General features: G+C 52.1%; 4 protein-coding genes across 4 annotated transcripts; 2 read left to right on the forward strand and 2 right to left on the reverse strand.

Moving 5' to 3' along the window:
- Positions 1-622: 622 nt before the first annotated feature.
- M406DRAFT_31187 (uncharacterized protein) lies at positions 623-2305 on the reverse strand (the record flags this gene model as incomplete). Its single annotated transcript, XM_040919317.1, has 3 exons — positions 623-882; positions 1000-1238; positions 1353-2305. Coding segments are annotated over 3 exons (1452 nt in total), but the record flags the coding sequence as incomplete, so codon positions are not given.
- Positions 2306-3387: 1082 nt separating this feature from the next.
- Positions 3388-5884, reverse strand: M406DRAFT_352926 (pyruvate decarboxylase; the record flags this gene model as incomplete). The annotated part of the gene is made up of 10 exons (XM_040922723.1): positions 3388-3596; positions 3687-3894; positions 3997-4277; positions 4346-4510; positions 4574-4640; positions 4715-5104; positions 5181-5208; positions 5278-5372; positions 5438-5720; positions 5803-5884. 10 exons carry the CDS (start codon positions 5882-5884, stop codon positions 3522-3524), a joined length of 1674 nt encoding a protein of 557 aa, XP_040773781.1. The 3' UTR covers positions 3388-3521.
- A 2605-nt stretch (positions 5885-8489) lies between these two features.
- Positions 8490-10423, forward strand: M406DRAFT_341946 (uncharacterized protein; the record flags this gene model as incomplete). Its single annotated transcript, XM_040921717.1, has 3 exons — positions 8490-8663; positions 8712-9391; positions 9487-10423. The coding sequence occupies 3 exons, from the start codon at positions 8490-8492 to the stop codon at positions 10421-10423; spliced, it is 1791 nt and encodes a 596-aa protein (XP_040773782.1).
- A 1111-nt stretch (positions 10424-11534) lies between these two features.
- On the forward strand, positions 11535-13655 carry M406DRAFT_99177 (uncharacterized protein; the record flags this gene model as incomplete). Its single annotated transcript, XM_040926444.1, has 2 exons — positions 11535-11559; positions 11902-13655. The coding sequence occupies 2 exons, from the start codon at positions 11535-11537 to the stop codon at positions 13431-13433; spliced, it is 1557 nt and encodes a 518-aa protein (XP_040773783.1). The 3' UTR covers positions 13434-13655.
- Positions 13656-13731: the final 76 nt, after the last annotated feature.

Raw genomic sequence — 13731 nt, forward strand, 5'->3', positions numbered from 1 at the left:
ATTAAGTGTAATGTTATCCTGTTGTTGCACTCAATTCATGTAGACATCACACATCTCGCAATTCTCAAGAGAAGACTTGTCAAGATTCCTTTCCTTTCTTTTCCTTTCACTTCCCCTTTAAGCAAGGCTTGTAGGTTACACACGGTCAGTGGTGCGTCTGTTCATGATCTTGTGCCTCTGAGACGGTTCATTTTCGTTGCGATTTGATACAATTAGAGAGGAATCCAGGTGTGCGGATGGGTGCTCCAATGCAGTCTGCTCCTAATTTATCGTACTCATTTCCGATATAGTCTCAGAAGTCTCGAACTCAATAGTCTTTTTTTTCTTGTAGTATTGCTTATTTGGATGCTCGAACGTACATTTCATCTGTGAGTCGTAAGGGGTAACTGCGTGAATATCCTGTTGGGCTTGCAAGTGCATATATACATTCTTGATAGATAAATAGCCGCCTTTTGACAAGTTCAAGGTAATATGGAACACACCATGACAAAATCTACATCCTTTTTCATCGGTCCGTTTCGTGAGAGGTCACCCTTGCCAACTGATCTTCTTGATCACGACTGTCCTCATCCTCATCCTCCTCATCCACATCCACTTCCCCCACCATGGTTGAGTCGAGCGGAGGGAAGTGTGACAGATACAAAACAGCCATGCCCACTATAGCAACGGCGGCATTCACGTAAAATGTCAGATAGGCCTGCCCTGTCTCGGCGAGCGCAGAGAAAAGGAACCCGAAGAATCCCTGCGTTGCTAATCTGGCAATGTTTTCGACCAGAGTGACGGCGTTCAGGGCATCGGTTCGTTGGGAATGGGAACACATCTCGGTAATAACACCCTTGCCTGCTGGTGCAGAACCCGAGCCGAATGGTAGAAGGAAGGCAGCTTCACCACCCCATAGAGTTAGCAAAGAAAAAGAATTCAAGAGGAAGAGAGGAAGCCTGGAGGTGGCGTCGGTTTGGAGGCAAAGGAGAAGAAGGGGGAAAAAAAGGATGATCTTACCAAGGTATATATGCCAATTCCGTGTGCACAATGCAGCACCGGCAGTCAAGAGGCCATCGACCAACAGACTCCACCTCAGAAAGAACAGGTCGAAGTGACAGGCTGTCCGCTCCTCCTCATCCGTGAGCTCCGACTGCTCGAGCGCCAGCGGATCTTGGTCTGCCTGGTTGCCAGCCACGGGTACCTCCAGCTCCTCGGGGCGTGATGGGATCCTCGCCAGGGCATCTTGGTCCTCATCGCTGCCAGGGGCACCATTTTGATTATTATGATGACGATGATGTCGTGAATTGTCAGTACCGTGGTGGAAATCGTAGTTTTCACCCTTCTTCTTCTTCTTCAATCCAGAAATCCACCAGCTTCTACCCGCAGAGATGATACGAGGGAAGATGAAAAACAGGAAAAAACTTCTCATGAGCGCGTTACCACTCATGAGCCAGCCGTTGTCTGCCTGGCTAAAGTCAAAGTATGCTGTGGCGTACATCTGAATCAGGAGGGGCGCGTAGCCGGTCGCCAGGACGCCCAAGAAGATACCACAGCAGAGAAAGAGGACGCCATAGTGTTTGGTGACGCGTCCACTGAAGAGACGAACGTGCTGGGGCGCCATAATCTTGAGAGGAGCGAGGAACCCGCTGACGCCGCCTCCTCGTCCTGTATCCTTCTTCCCATCCGACAGCGACTCGGGCGAGATGAACGGCAGGACGAATCTGGCGTAGGCAGATGAGATTAAGAAGAGGAAGAAGGCAACTTGGAAGGGCATCCGAATCCCAAAGGCATCGCCCGTCATGCCGCCCAGAAGGTACCCAATAGCCTGGCCCAGCATGATGCAGCCTTGCAGCTGCCCAAAGACGGCCGTCCTCTGCATGGGTTCGACCAGCTCGCCAGCGATAGTGTTCACGACGAGGATGTACCCAGCAGGCCCGCCCAGGATGGTGATGAGCTGGGTGCTCTGGATGATAGTCTCGCCGGCCGCGCCGCCAGCCAGGACGCCGAGAACCTGGGTGGCGACGCGGATGGCCGGTATAAAAGTCTGCAGGACGAGGGCGAAGCGCGGGCCCCATTTTTTCACCGTCCAGCCCGTCAGAAACAGGTTCAGCGTGCCGCAGAAGGTGGTGCTCATGCCCAGCAGCGAGAACTGCGTCGCCGTGCCCGCGGCGATCTCGTTCAGCGAGCAGCGGTCGCCCGGGCCGGTGTAGGGCGGGTGGGTCTCGTAGTAGACGTCGCACTCCATCAGATGGAAGACGTAGAAGATGGGCACCTGGGTAAAAGAAAAACTGAACGAGATGATAAACCCGGCCAGGAGGACTTTGATCGTGTTGGGAGGACCAAACAGGCGGGTCAGCCACGAGGAGGAAGACGACGACTTTGGCTGAGTTTTTGCGATATGGCTATTGCTGCTACTCGCGCTGCTGTTGCTGCTGTTGCTGCTGTTGCTGCTGTTGCTGCTGCTGCTGCTGCTTCTTCTTCTGCTTCTGGTGGTGGTGGTGGCATCAATGCCATTGGTGATGGTGCCATTCTGGTGTTGGCTGCCATCTCCGTTGGAGAGGAGCGGTGTTCGCTCATCTCTTTCATTTATCGGCATGATGATGGGTTTTGTGGCATGGCTAGTGAGAAGAGATAGAGACACAATGAGTTGGGAAAGTGTGTGGACACGATGAAGAAGGGGGGCGAAGGGAATACCAACAGAAAATTTCGAAAATTAAAAAAGGAGTCAAGAGATAGAGAATCGCCGGTGAAGACGGTAAACCGAGATGGTGGGTCCCCCGCCCGACCGTTCTGCCGGGTGTGACCCGATCACCGGAATCGGAATCAAAGGAAGAAATAAGGCAGTAGTTGCTTTCTCTCTACACTATAGCGCCCGTTTTGGCGGCATAGACTCCTCAATACATACAGATTGCATGTATGCCATTTATTACTTGGAGAGAGGCATTGAAGTGTAAGCAATTTGAGTGAGTTTTCGACAAGCATTGCAGGATCATCGTTTAGCCAGAGCATGCAGAATTTATAATCAACTTCACATGAGAGAGGCTGCTGTCTTTTGCCCGAAGCGATGACGATGTGGCTTCACTCGCAGGACACTCAGCCTGTGTTGTTCTCTACACCGGTATTACGAACTCATAAACTTCATTTACTTATGTCGTCAGCATCAGGTGGCATTTTTGGGAGTGACGGAGGTTCAATGCAGATAGATGTCAACGTTGTAACTGAGGGATTTTTTTGGGGATCCCGGTGATCAGTATTTTATGACATAACCTGTAATGAAGGCGAGATCCTCACGACACAATAAATCATAACTTACAAGTACCGACAAGATGATTTTTAATATGTAATCCGCTAAGAGACTGAGAGGCGGGAAGAAGAAAGAAAAAAAAAACAAGTGATCGTAGCATTGAGTTAAAGTTTGGAGCTATCGTTAAGCTATCACCAAATTCTCACCGCTCCTTCAGCCCCATCTGCAATCATGTAAAATGGTTTGCCGCCTTCTTCACGTCTTGATGTTTCAATAGACTTGGTTGGCTACTTTGTCACTGCTTTATGCTCTTATAAAAAGCTCGCATAGTGGTTGGAAGGTCGTCGGCCTCGAGAAGCAATTCAACACACTATAAACCACGGCGTTATACAAGTCAGAAGACGGTTTTGCATAGGAGAACGTAATCATTACACCATCATTATCCCAAGAACAGACGTACCTGAGCATAACCTGCTTTCTGAAATGCCTCGTCTGACAATAACGAGTCAAGGTCCTTCGTCTTTCCCACACAGAATGTCTTCACATCTACTTCGGTCGCCAGAGCTCGAAAGATGGCGGTGTAGTCCCACATGGGAACGTCGTTGTATGCAGCCTTCATGCCATTGAAATACCTCTCCACCGTGTATCCCTTGTTATTGAGAATAAAACTGTAAGAATATGCCAAATTAGCACAAACATATCTGATCGATATCATTGACGGTCTTTGACAATAGCTCATGGATACTTGATGAACCCTGTGGAATACTCACACGACAGGTGTAATACCATGTCGGCTCAAGATGGACAGAGCCTGTACTGTCATTTGAAGGCTCCCCTCGCCCGTGAACAGCACAATTCGCTTGTAATGACCCATCTCTTTGGCTGCGATGGAAAGTCCTACAGCCGCACCGGCAGCATACCCGATACTTCCCCAAACAGCCTGCGTCCACACCTTTACATCAGGAGGAATAAGAACGGAGTTGAAGCCGAATTGTGATGTACCAGTCTCTGTAATGACGAGATCGCCAGGGCTGTTGAAGGAGGAGATCCGCTTGTTGGATTCTTTGTGTCAGTCGTTGACAGCACCAGAGGAAACGCATGGATTACTAAAGTACTCACAGCCCATAGGTAATCTTGAGTGATGCTCGTGGGTGTGGGAATCTCTTGGGCCTGCTGTTGCTTGATGCGGCGTGTACGTCCAGCCAGCCCATCATCTGCTCTGATTGCCGCCGTCAACTTAGGCAGTATTTGCGTGATCTTCGACTCAAAGCTTTCCTCGTTGAACTGGAATAAAGAATCAGTTATTTAGGACTCTCCAAACACCTCCTATTATGTAGATTGTCAAACCTTGGTACAAAATCTCTGGAAATCCACAACAGTGGCGCCGTGCCCCAAGTGGACAGAAAACCCAGCTCTTCGATGCAGTTACTGGTAAGCATTATCTCCTTTTCGCGACGAATTATAGGGCTCAGAAACTTAATCACTTACGTATTGCAGTCGGAGGGCAAACTCCCGAGCCAGAGCACAAGGTCTGCAGTCTCTACGATCTCCTTGGCCTCTGGCAGAGAAGTGCCGCCGACGTACCCACCGACGTAGTATGGGCTCGATTCATCGACAGCTCCCTTGCCTAGGAGCGTCGTAAGGACAGGAACCTTGAGAGCATCCATGAGACTGGGAACAAACTTGGCCCAGCTTGAGCGGGCAGCACCTCCGTCAACCAGGAGAACTGGCTGCTTGGCTGCGGACAGCTGAGTGAGGATTTTCTCAATGAGCAAGTTTTCGACGTTGACATTCCCTGGCGGGAGGGTTGTTACGAGCTTGGTGTCAAGAGATGAAAGGGGAATTTTGGAATAAGCAATGTCCTCGGAGATTCCAATGCTATTTTGATTGATTCCGTCCTCGTCAGCCTTTCATCTCTAGACATTTTGATGACTTCAGCGCGAGTGGAACCTACTAGCCAGGTCGTGAATAGTAGAGCATTGCTATTTGCCGTCGCGACAAATTAGTCAGACGACCAAAGGAAGGGACATATGATCATGACTTTGACACACCGTTGATCACCCTGTCAATCTCGCTGGCTGCAGTTTGTGCATCCTCAAGTACAGCCGTCGCGCAGCTCAACTCCCCCGACATTGTGACGAAGTGGCTAATTACTGTATGTCAATGCGGAGCAGGTATTTAAATTCCTAAAAAAAGGCATGTTGTACTTACTCATAACGCAGGTCACCCAATGTGTGATGGTAGATCCGTCCATTACCCTGTGCCTGTCTGGTCGGGTACCCTACGATGTGCAGGATGGGAACGTGCTCACAGAAAGCACCTCCGATGCCACATAATGCACTCAGCTCGCCGGGACCGAATGTAGTCACCAGAGCACCGAAGCCCTTCTCGCGAGCATATCCGTCGGCCGCATAGGCTCCGACCAGCTCGTTGGGTGTGCCGACCCAGGAGAGACCTTCTGGCTCAAGTAGATCGAGCAGCGCAAGTTCGTAGTCTATACGTGTAATCATCAGTATTTTGGTGCTCTCATGAAGGGTAATCTTACGCAAAGACAACGAGTTGAGAAGGTGACTTACCCCCAGGAACTCCAAAGAGTGTTCCTACGTCAAGCTCACGAAGACGGCGGAACAGGTACTCCCCGACGAGAATTTCTGACATTTTCGTAGATGATTGATATGATTTTATGCAAAATGTATCGTGGTTGGTGAAAAGATGATGCCAGCGTTAGTTGGGCAAGAGAGAGTTCTTGAGAAGCACCACGGAAGATAGGGAGGCTTCTTATATCATTCGGCGAACACATAGACTAAGATGAAAGTAGCTAATAAACTATTTTGCATGAACTGTTTCCCTTTCAGATAGTTTGAAGATTGCCACCATGACCTGAGCACATGTTGTTTGAATATCCGCTATTGCTATCTCCTCTTGGCTCTCGAAGCATAATTCCACCGAGGCTTGTAAGTTGACTATCGCGTACCTTGGTCAGCACATTGCATTCAAGCGAGGACTCCCAGCTAGCTAGGGCATGGTCGTGAAAGACGATTGGCAGATGCGGAACATCCGCGGAACCACGATGAGACGTTACACAAAGCCGGTTCGGTGCATTTATTGTTGAACGAATCACTTGCGTGGTTTGAAAACCTCAAGCAGCCACAATGCCCCCTTCATATAATCGCGTCTTCATTATACGGTTGCTCACTGGCTCTGGCGGACCCATGGTATAGATAGCCCCCAAATGACGCATATAGTGGATGAAGAAGGAAGTTCCGAGGTATCAATTTACTGCCGGAGAGGAAAACCAAACTTACTAGCTGGTAATTCTTGCAGCTGCAGCCCCTTAGCAGATTGTAAACGGCTACAAATACTTCGTCGAGATTGCTTGCGTGCAGCAAAAGTCTGGTGGGGAAATCGGACACCAACGTATACATCTCAAGGTAATTCTTCATTGAAAGTTTCAGGAGTAACGAGGATAGGGCATGAACCCTGGGAATCTTGTCTAAAAGGAGATCGATATGGAGGAGCCAACACTTCCCCATAAAGCTTGAGCGCTCATCATACACCTGCAGATGGCACTATGTACTTGCTTGCACAGAGAGGCCTGAGCACGTTGGACTTCCGCGACTCCTTTGAGTCTGTCTTCATCTTCCTTTTGTGACTCGACTGTGTCCCTTGTCACTATTATCCCGAAAGTTTAGGGCGTGGTGTCCTCCTAATACTCATATGCAGCCACGTATCGTGTTTCTAGAGTTCCAAGATGGCTGACTGCATGGGTTCTTATTCATGAGCCAGCAGACATCTTGCGGAGGAAGTACCTCGGAGGATCTTGTGCACGTGCATATCCTATCGTGCACTCCCTGTCTCTGAACGGGCCTTGATCTCACCTATTGTGATTTTCGCGCGCATCTTGGAATGCAAGTGCGCCTGAGTAAATTAAAAGAGCTTGTGTGATTTTGATAGATGTCAAACTGCATAAGGGTGCAGGCTAAGCACTTACTATGTGCCATGACCACATTATGTTACCAAATCGAGCATCGATATGCGAGAAGTCCTGGTGTGATGACTTGCTATTTGCCCATTTATCTGATTGCCTGTCTTGCACATTGGAGGCCGTGCTGACTTTTTCAAAAAAAAAAAAAAAAAACCCCCCAAGAAAAGAAGGAATGAAAATTGCATGTAACATTAGAGCGCAGACCATCCGAGTGGTAAAGATGTGAGTAGCGAAGCTTTCTAACATGACACAACCTCCTGTAATCCTCCTGTAATCACAACACGCACCAGGGAGGCCTTGAGAGATCACATGCAGTGGTTTTGTTTTGAACAGAGTGGATTGCCTGGGTTATCAAAGAGTGACCATTTTGTAAGATCTCATAACTTACTTTTGGCATTTGCGAGCCTGAACCAGTGGGGTTGATCTATTACCTACTTTTTCTGGCGAGTACCCAAGTATCTTCAGTACTATGGTACATAGTAAAGCCTGGTGGGCAGATGCTATGACGTCAGGGGGCGCTGCTGCTGCGCCGACAGGAAGTAGCAGGCCTGTCCAAGATTCCTTCCCATCCCTTATACTATGAAATCAATCGCAAGTACCAGCACACAACCTTGCTTTCTTCACCTAGGAACTGTATCTAGTCAATGAATTCTTTGTCTCTCAGAGAATTTGTTACATCACCCTGTCGTCCTTATAAATTGTGCCTCGAATCGTTCAATGATCGGTCGAGTAAAGTCTGTCAGTCAACGGAACACGAAACAGAAGACGGCGGGCGCTACCATAAGACATACCCCGCTTGCTTGTCAAGAAGGAGAAAGGAACGAGTGGGTCATCATCGTTATCGTGTAAGAAATATAACGCTGACTTGACCGCCAAAAGGTCCAAGCCTCGGTGGCCCCACGTCTGGAAAAACACCAAGAGAAAAAGCGCCAACCCCTCGTTCGCCCAGAGAGGGAGAGTCTTGAGGTCCACGAGCCAAGTCGTCGATCAGTGTGTTCCCGCGTAAGAGACCCCTAAAGCCCTACCGCAAAGCCAAGTCGCATTTAAGGAAGACAGACAGGTCTTGGCCTACGCGTCCAACTGTCTGTTTGGAGCCCGCCAAGCTTCTTGGTCCCCACCCGCCTAAACCCTACCAAGGGCCTTGTCGGGGCTTCAGACTGTCGTCATAGTGACTGACCCAAGCCAGCTGTCAGGTCACGGTTCACAGCTTGCCCAAGGCACGCAGAGCGAGCGAGCGAGCGAGAGAGATATAGATACAGCAGAGGGACGCGGGGAACCATGTCTGAACCTGCTCCCGCAGCAGGCACACAGCCAGACCACCAGCAGCGTTCTTCTGCGGCTTTACGAGAGAAGCTGGATGAACAGATCAACAAGGACGCAGACGATGCCCCTGAGGGAGCCATAGACGATAAGAATGACGAGCAGGAGCAACAGAACGAACATGCCTCCGGCGTCAAGGGCCTCAAGCACAAGCTTACCGATAAGAAGGACGAGTTGAAGGAAAAGGCCAAACCTCCTGGCGGCTACGATCCGACGCCTTTCCCTGACGTGCCCCCAGGCTGGACCGTCCGTTTCGTCTTCCACCGCGCAGAGAACCTCCCCGCTGCGGACCTCACCACCCGCGCTGCCGACCCCTTCCTCACTGCCACCCTGTCCGCTCCACTCCCCAAGAGGCACAAGGAGGATGCGCCCCTGGTCAAGAGGACACACGCCGTTCGAAACACTACATCGCCCGTCTGGGACGAGGAGTGGATTGTCGCCAACATCCCCTCCGCTGGCTTTAGGCTCAAGTGTCGCCTCTACGACGAGGACTACCCTGATCACGATGACCGCCTGGGCAACGTCACCCTCGAGTGCGCCCAGATCGGCGAGGGCTGGACCCTGGGTCCCGACGGCCAGTGGCTCGACGTCAAGAAGCGCATGGGCAGCAAGCGCGCCTACTTCTTCAAGGCCATCACGAGCACCCTCGAGAAGGGTGTCTCCATGACGGGCCGCCTCCATCTTAGCGCAGAGGTTATCGGCCGCTCCGAGGGCTTTGGTGCCCAGATGTACACTGTCGGACCAGGTTTCTACTTCAAACACTTTAGTCCCATGCTCGGGAGGTTGACCGGCATCAAGGTGAACGAGGAAGCCTCAGAGGATGAAAAGGATGAAGATGACAAGAAACTTCAGAAATACGAGTGAGTAGCTCACTCTATGCGTCTTTGCTTTTCTTTCCCCGAGACCCAAACAAACGAGTCGAGCTGACGCAAATCTGTTTTCCCACTCCTTTCAGCTTCCAGTCCAACGAGATTCAATTGCGGGGACCCGTCCCCGAACACCTGTACCATCGCTTCGTTGAGTTTAAAGGTTGGGTCGGGCCCATGTTCACGGGGAAGGGCATCCGCGGCAAGATCTTGCACAAGGTGCTGCACAAACAACACAACCGCATCTATGCCTTCAACTCGTCGACGCAGTGGGGTCAGTTCAAGAGCGGGTCCGAGGAAGCAGCCCTCCACTTCCTGCGCATGGCTCACTTTGACGAAGGCGGGCGCATCTTCACGTACGTCATCACTCTCGATGGCCTGATGCGGTTTACCGAGACCGGCAAGGAGTTTGGCATCGACTTCCTCTCCAAGCATACCATGCACTCGGACGTGGCCACCTACATCGCCTGCTCGGGCGAGTTCTTCATACGGCGTCTCGCCAAGCCTGATGCCCCGGAGCACCAGGGCGACCCGTACGTCAACGAGCCGACGCACCCTGCCGACGACCTCTCTAACGGTCCGCCGGGAACGCCGCCGCCTGCGGACCCGAGGCACTACCAGCTCATCATCGACAACGACAGCGGCACGTATCGACCGGACAAGCACCAGCTGCCCCACCTCCGCGAGTTCCTGGAGCAGAATTTCCCGGGACTCGGCATCGTCGCCATGCACTGGGAGGACGAGGAGCTCCAGAAGCTCAAGGACAACCAGCGGAAGATCAAGAAGAAGGAGGGTCAGATGATCAAGATGGTGCAGAACCGCAGTCCTGACTCGAGTGACGTGAGCAGTGACGACGAGAGCAGGCTGAGCGACATGTACTCGAGCGAGGGGGCGGGGGGTAATGATATCGGCGAGGATGGCCACTACAAGAGCAAAAAGGGCATGGCGGTGGACCTGCTGGAGGACCCGCACCGGCTGAAAGACCTGTCACTCGGGAGCAAGAAAGGCACTGGCTCGACGCATTGAGAGGTGGAAAGAGGACCTTGATCAATTGACGATCGATACTGGTCGGCTTTGACTGGACTGGACTGGACCTTTCTGGCGTTCACCCCTACCCCCCCCCCCCCCTCTTTCTCCCCAACCCCCTTTTGGTTATACCCGACTTAATGTTTGACTTCGTAATCGCAAGTGCCTTGGTTTAGATGGGTGGTTTTGTGCTTGATTATAAGGAATATTATATATTACTTGCAATTTAACTCTTTGCATCCTTTTGATCCATCTATCGAGGTCAGAGCATGCATTACGTATTACCGCCTACGCAGGATTATTTGTTCTCCTTATACATTGTACTCCGTAGCAGGTGGCATCAGGTCTGTGGCTTTCCGAAATATGGTTGTACAGTAGCAAGCACTTGACTGTATTGCTTTGTCTCATGAGGCGAGAGATCAGTCGTGCAGGTCTGCCGTGGTCTACCTTTAGGCTTTTCGCATCCGTCCTTCGCTCTGGTATCCCGTCTCGGCAAGTACTCGACCCACCTCCACCTCACCCTACACGTGTCGACTGCCGCATTGGGTCTCGAACATGAGCTGCATCTAGGGGTAGGACGAATCTCAACGGCGGGGCTACAAGGTACTTTTCCCAAGAACACAGTTGGGGGGAGGGGACGGGCTTTGAATGGCTGGGTCGCGTATGTGGCCGATGCAGATCGGATCAGGCAGCCACTTGTACAAAGATGGATGCAGTAGTTATGGACAGAAGACTATGAATTCAACATGGAAGTCATCTCAAGATTTATTTTGGTTTTGATGTAGAGGGGGGAAAATAGGAAAATTACTCTTTAGTTGCTTGGGACACATCAGCATATGCACAGGCCCCTTGTGGTCATTGGGAACGGATATCCTAATCAAAATTTGACCACTTGTGCCACTGTATCGCCTGCTGCAAGGATGCCTGGCTTCATTTCTCCATCACTTGCTCTCGTGGATCCTTTTTGAAGTACACTAATGTACAGCTTGCATGCCACAGGTGGCGACTTGTCGAGTAGGGCCAGGGCGGGCAGCACGGCGTCTGGGTGATCCGAGCAAGGGGGGCCCGTTGGTCCCCGGATAGTAATGACCATAATTGATTGCGTTTGGAAATGCGAAACATAAGTATGTTCAATGGTCAAGCTTTGGCTTTTCTTCTTCTTCTTTTTTCTCCTTTCTTTTGGGTTTCTCTCCATTCTCAAGATCCTTTTCTCCTTATTCTTGTTTGACCTTGCTGGGAGCATTCATTGAATGCATACCACATCGAAGGCGTCTCTTGATTATAGTGACGAGTAAGTAGCTCAAGAGTTCAGCAAGACTCTCTCGAGTAACACTGTCTGTACTTGACTTGGTTACTCCTTACTGTACAGTCTTCCATCATGGCGACAAGCCGACTGGAGACCATGTTGGAAACTCTACAGAATCGACCTGCTCTCCTGGCCCTCGTCCTGCTCCTTGCGGTGTATGCACTGTACTCAGTATACTCAACCCTGTTCCGCACCTCGGTGAAACTGCCCAATGTTCCCATCATCGGCGCAAAGGAGGGGGAGTTTTTCCCTCTCCTCAGGGCACGATGGCGCAACCTGTTCGACATGGAGCCGGCGCTGCGGGAAGCATATCGGTACAAAGACGAGACGTGCATCCTGGCGGTCGCGGGGTCCAGAGACCATGTCGTGCTGCCCGTCAAGGAGTACCAGTGGTTCCTCGACAACCCCGACAGCGCCGTCAGCATCGACGCCTCGGTGGCCGAGTCGCTGCAGGTGAAATACACCATCATCGACAATGATCTGTACCACAAACCCGCCCACCACTATCTGATCCCCAGGCGGCTGACCAGAGAGGTGGGCAACCTGGTGCCGGACCTGGTCGACGAGATCCGCGCCAGCATCGACGACCTCTGGGGGTGGCAGCCCGGCGAGACGCGCGAGGTGTGCATCTACACGACCATGCAGCGCGCCATCGGACGGGTGACCAACAGGATCTTTGTCGGCCTGCCGCTGTGCCGCGACGAGAGGCTGCTCAAGAACGGCATCGCCTATGCCCAGGACGTGCCCCTCAGCTCCATGCTGCTGCGGCTCCCCTGGGGTCCGCTGCGGCCTCTGCTGGCCCTGGCCTTCACCCTGCCCAACCGCATCCACACCAACAGGTTCTACGCCCTGCTGCGCGACGAGATCAGGCGCCGCCTGCGCGAGTACGACGCCCAGCAGAGCAACCCCGACACCGAGAAGAAGGCGGCCGGCTCCGTGCCCAACGACTTCCTGCAGTGGTCCATCCAGCAGGCCCGAGAGTCGAGCGATCCCTACCTGGCGCGCGTCGACACCCTGGCCGGGCGCATCCTCCTCCTCAACTTCGCCGCCATCCACACCTCGTCCTTCTCCATCACGGGCGTGCTGCTCGACCTGGCCTGTGCAGGCGCCGCCGACGGACGGCGCTACATCGACGAGCTCCGCGCCGAGATCGACGAGGCTCTCGCCGCGCACGACGGCGTCTGGACCAAGCGCAGCCTGGCCGACATGCCCAAGCTCGACAGCGTCATGCGCGAGTCGGCCCGCCTCAACTCGTTTGTGCCCCTGGCCTCGCTGCGCGTCGTCGTCGCCCCGGACGGCGTCACCACCCCGTCAGGCGTCCACCTCAGCCCAGGCACCAGCATCGGCACCCATGCCTACCCTGTCCTGCACGACGGGTCCATCTACCCTGACCCGGAGTCCTTTCAGCCCTTCCGCTTCTCCGAGAGGAGGCGTGTCGAGACCGAGGGCGGCTATGTCGAGAAGGCCAAGCAGGCGTTTGCCACGACGAGCACTGAGTATGCTGCGTTTGGCCACGGCCGCCATGCCTGTCCCGGTCGCTTCTTTGCCTCAAGCGAGCTGAAGTTGATGCTGGCGTATGTGGTGATGAATTATGATTTTGAGTTTCAGGAGACGAGGCCTGCTAATGCCTGGGTTGGCGTGAATCGGATTCCTCCTATGAAGGCCACCGTCCGTGTCAAGAGGAGGACCCAAAAAGTGTCATGATTGGATCACACATTAGTTTATAGCACATGTGTAACTTGAACAAGAGCAAAAGTATTCATGTATACATTTGGTATGAATTTTTATCTTTTCCTTTTTCTCTCTTTCTCTTTCTCTCTCTGTGCGTGTATGTGGTTCCATTCAACATAACAAAGCAAGACTCGTGACAGACGGATGGGAATTCTCACCCCTGAAGAAACAAATAAAGAGACCAATTGTCTTGTCAATGGACTGCAACATGAGTACCCCCACTTCATGTTCACTCACTGAATAACTGACCTATGACCTGAGAGACTTGCAC

The sequence above is a fragment of the Cryphonectria parasitica genome, assembly GCF_011745365.1.
Source record: "Cryphonectria parasitica EP155 unplaced genomic scaffold M406scaffold_7, whole genome shotgun sequence".
NCBI lineage: Eukaryota > Fungi > Ascomycota > Sordariomycetes > Diaporthales > Cryphonectriaceae > Cryphonectria > Cryphonectria parasitica.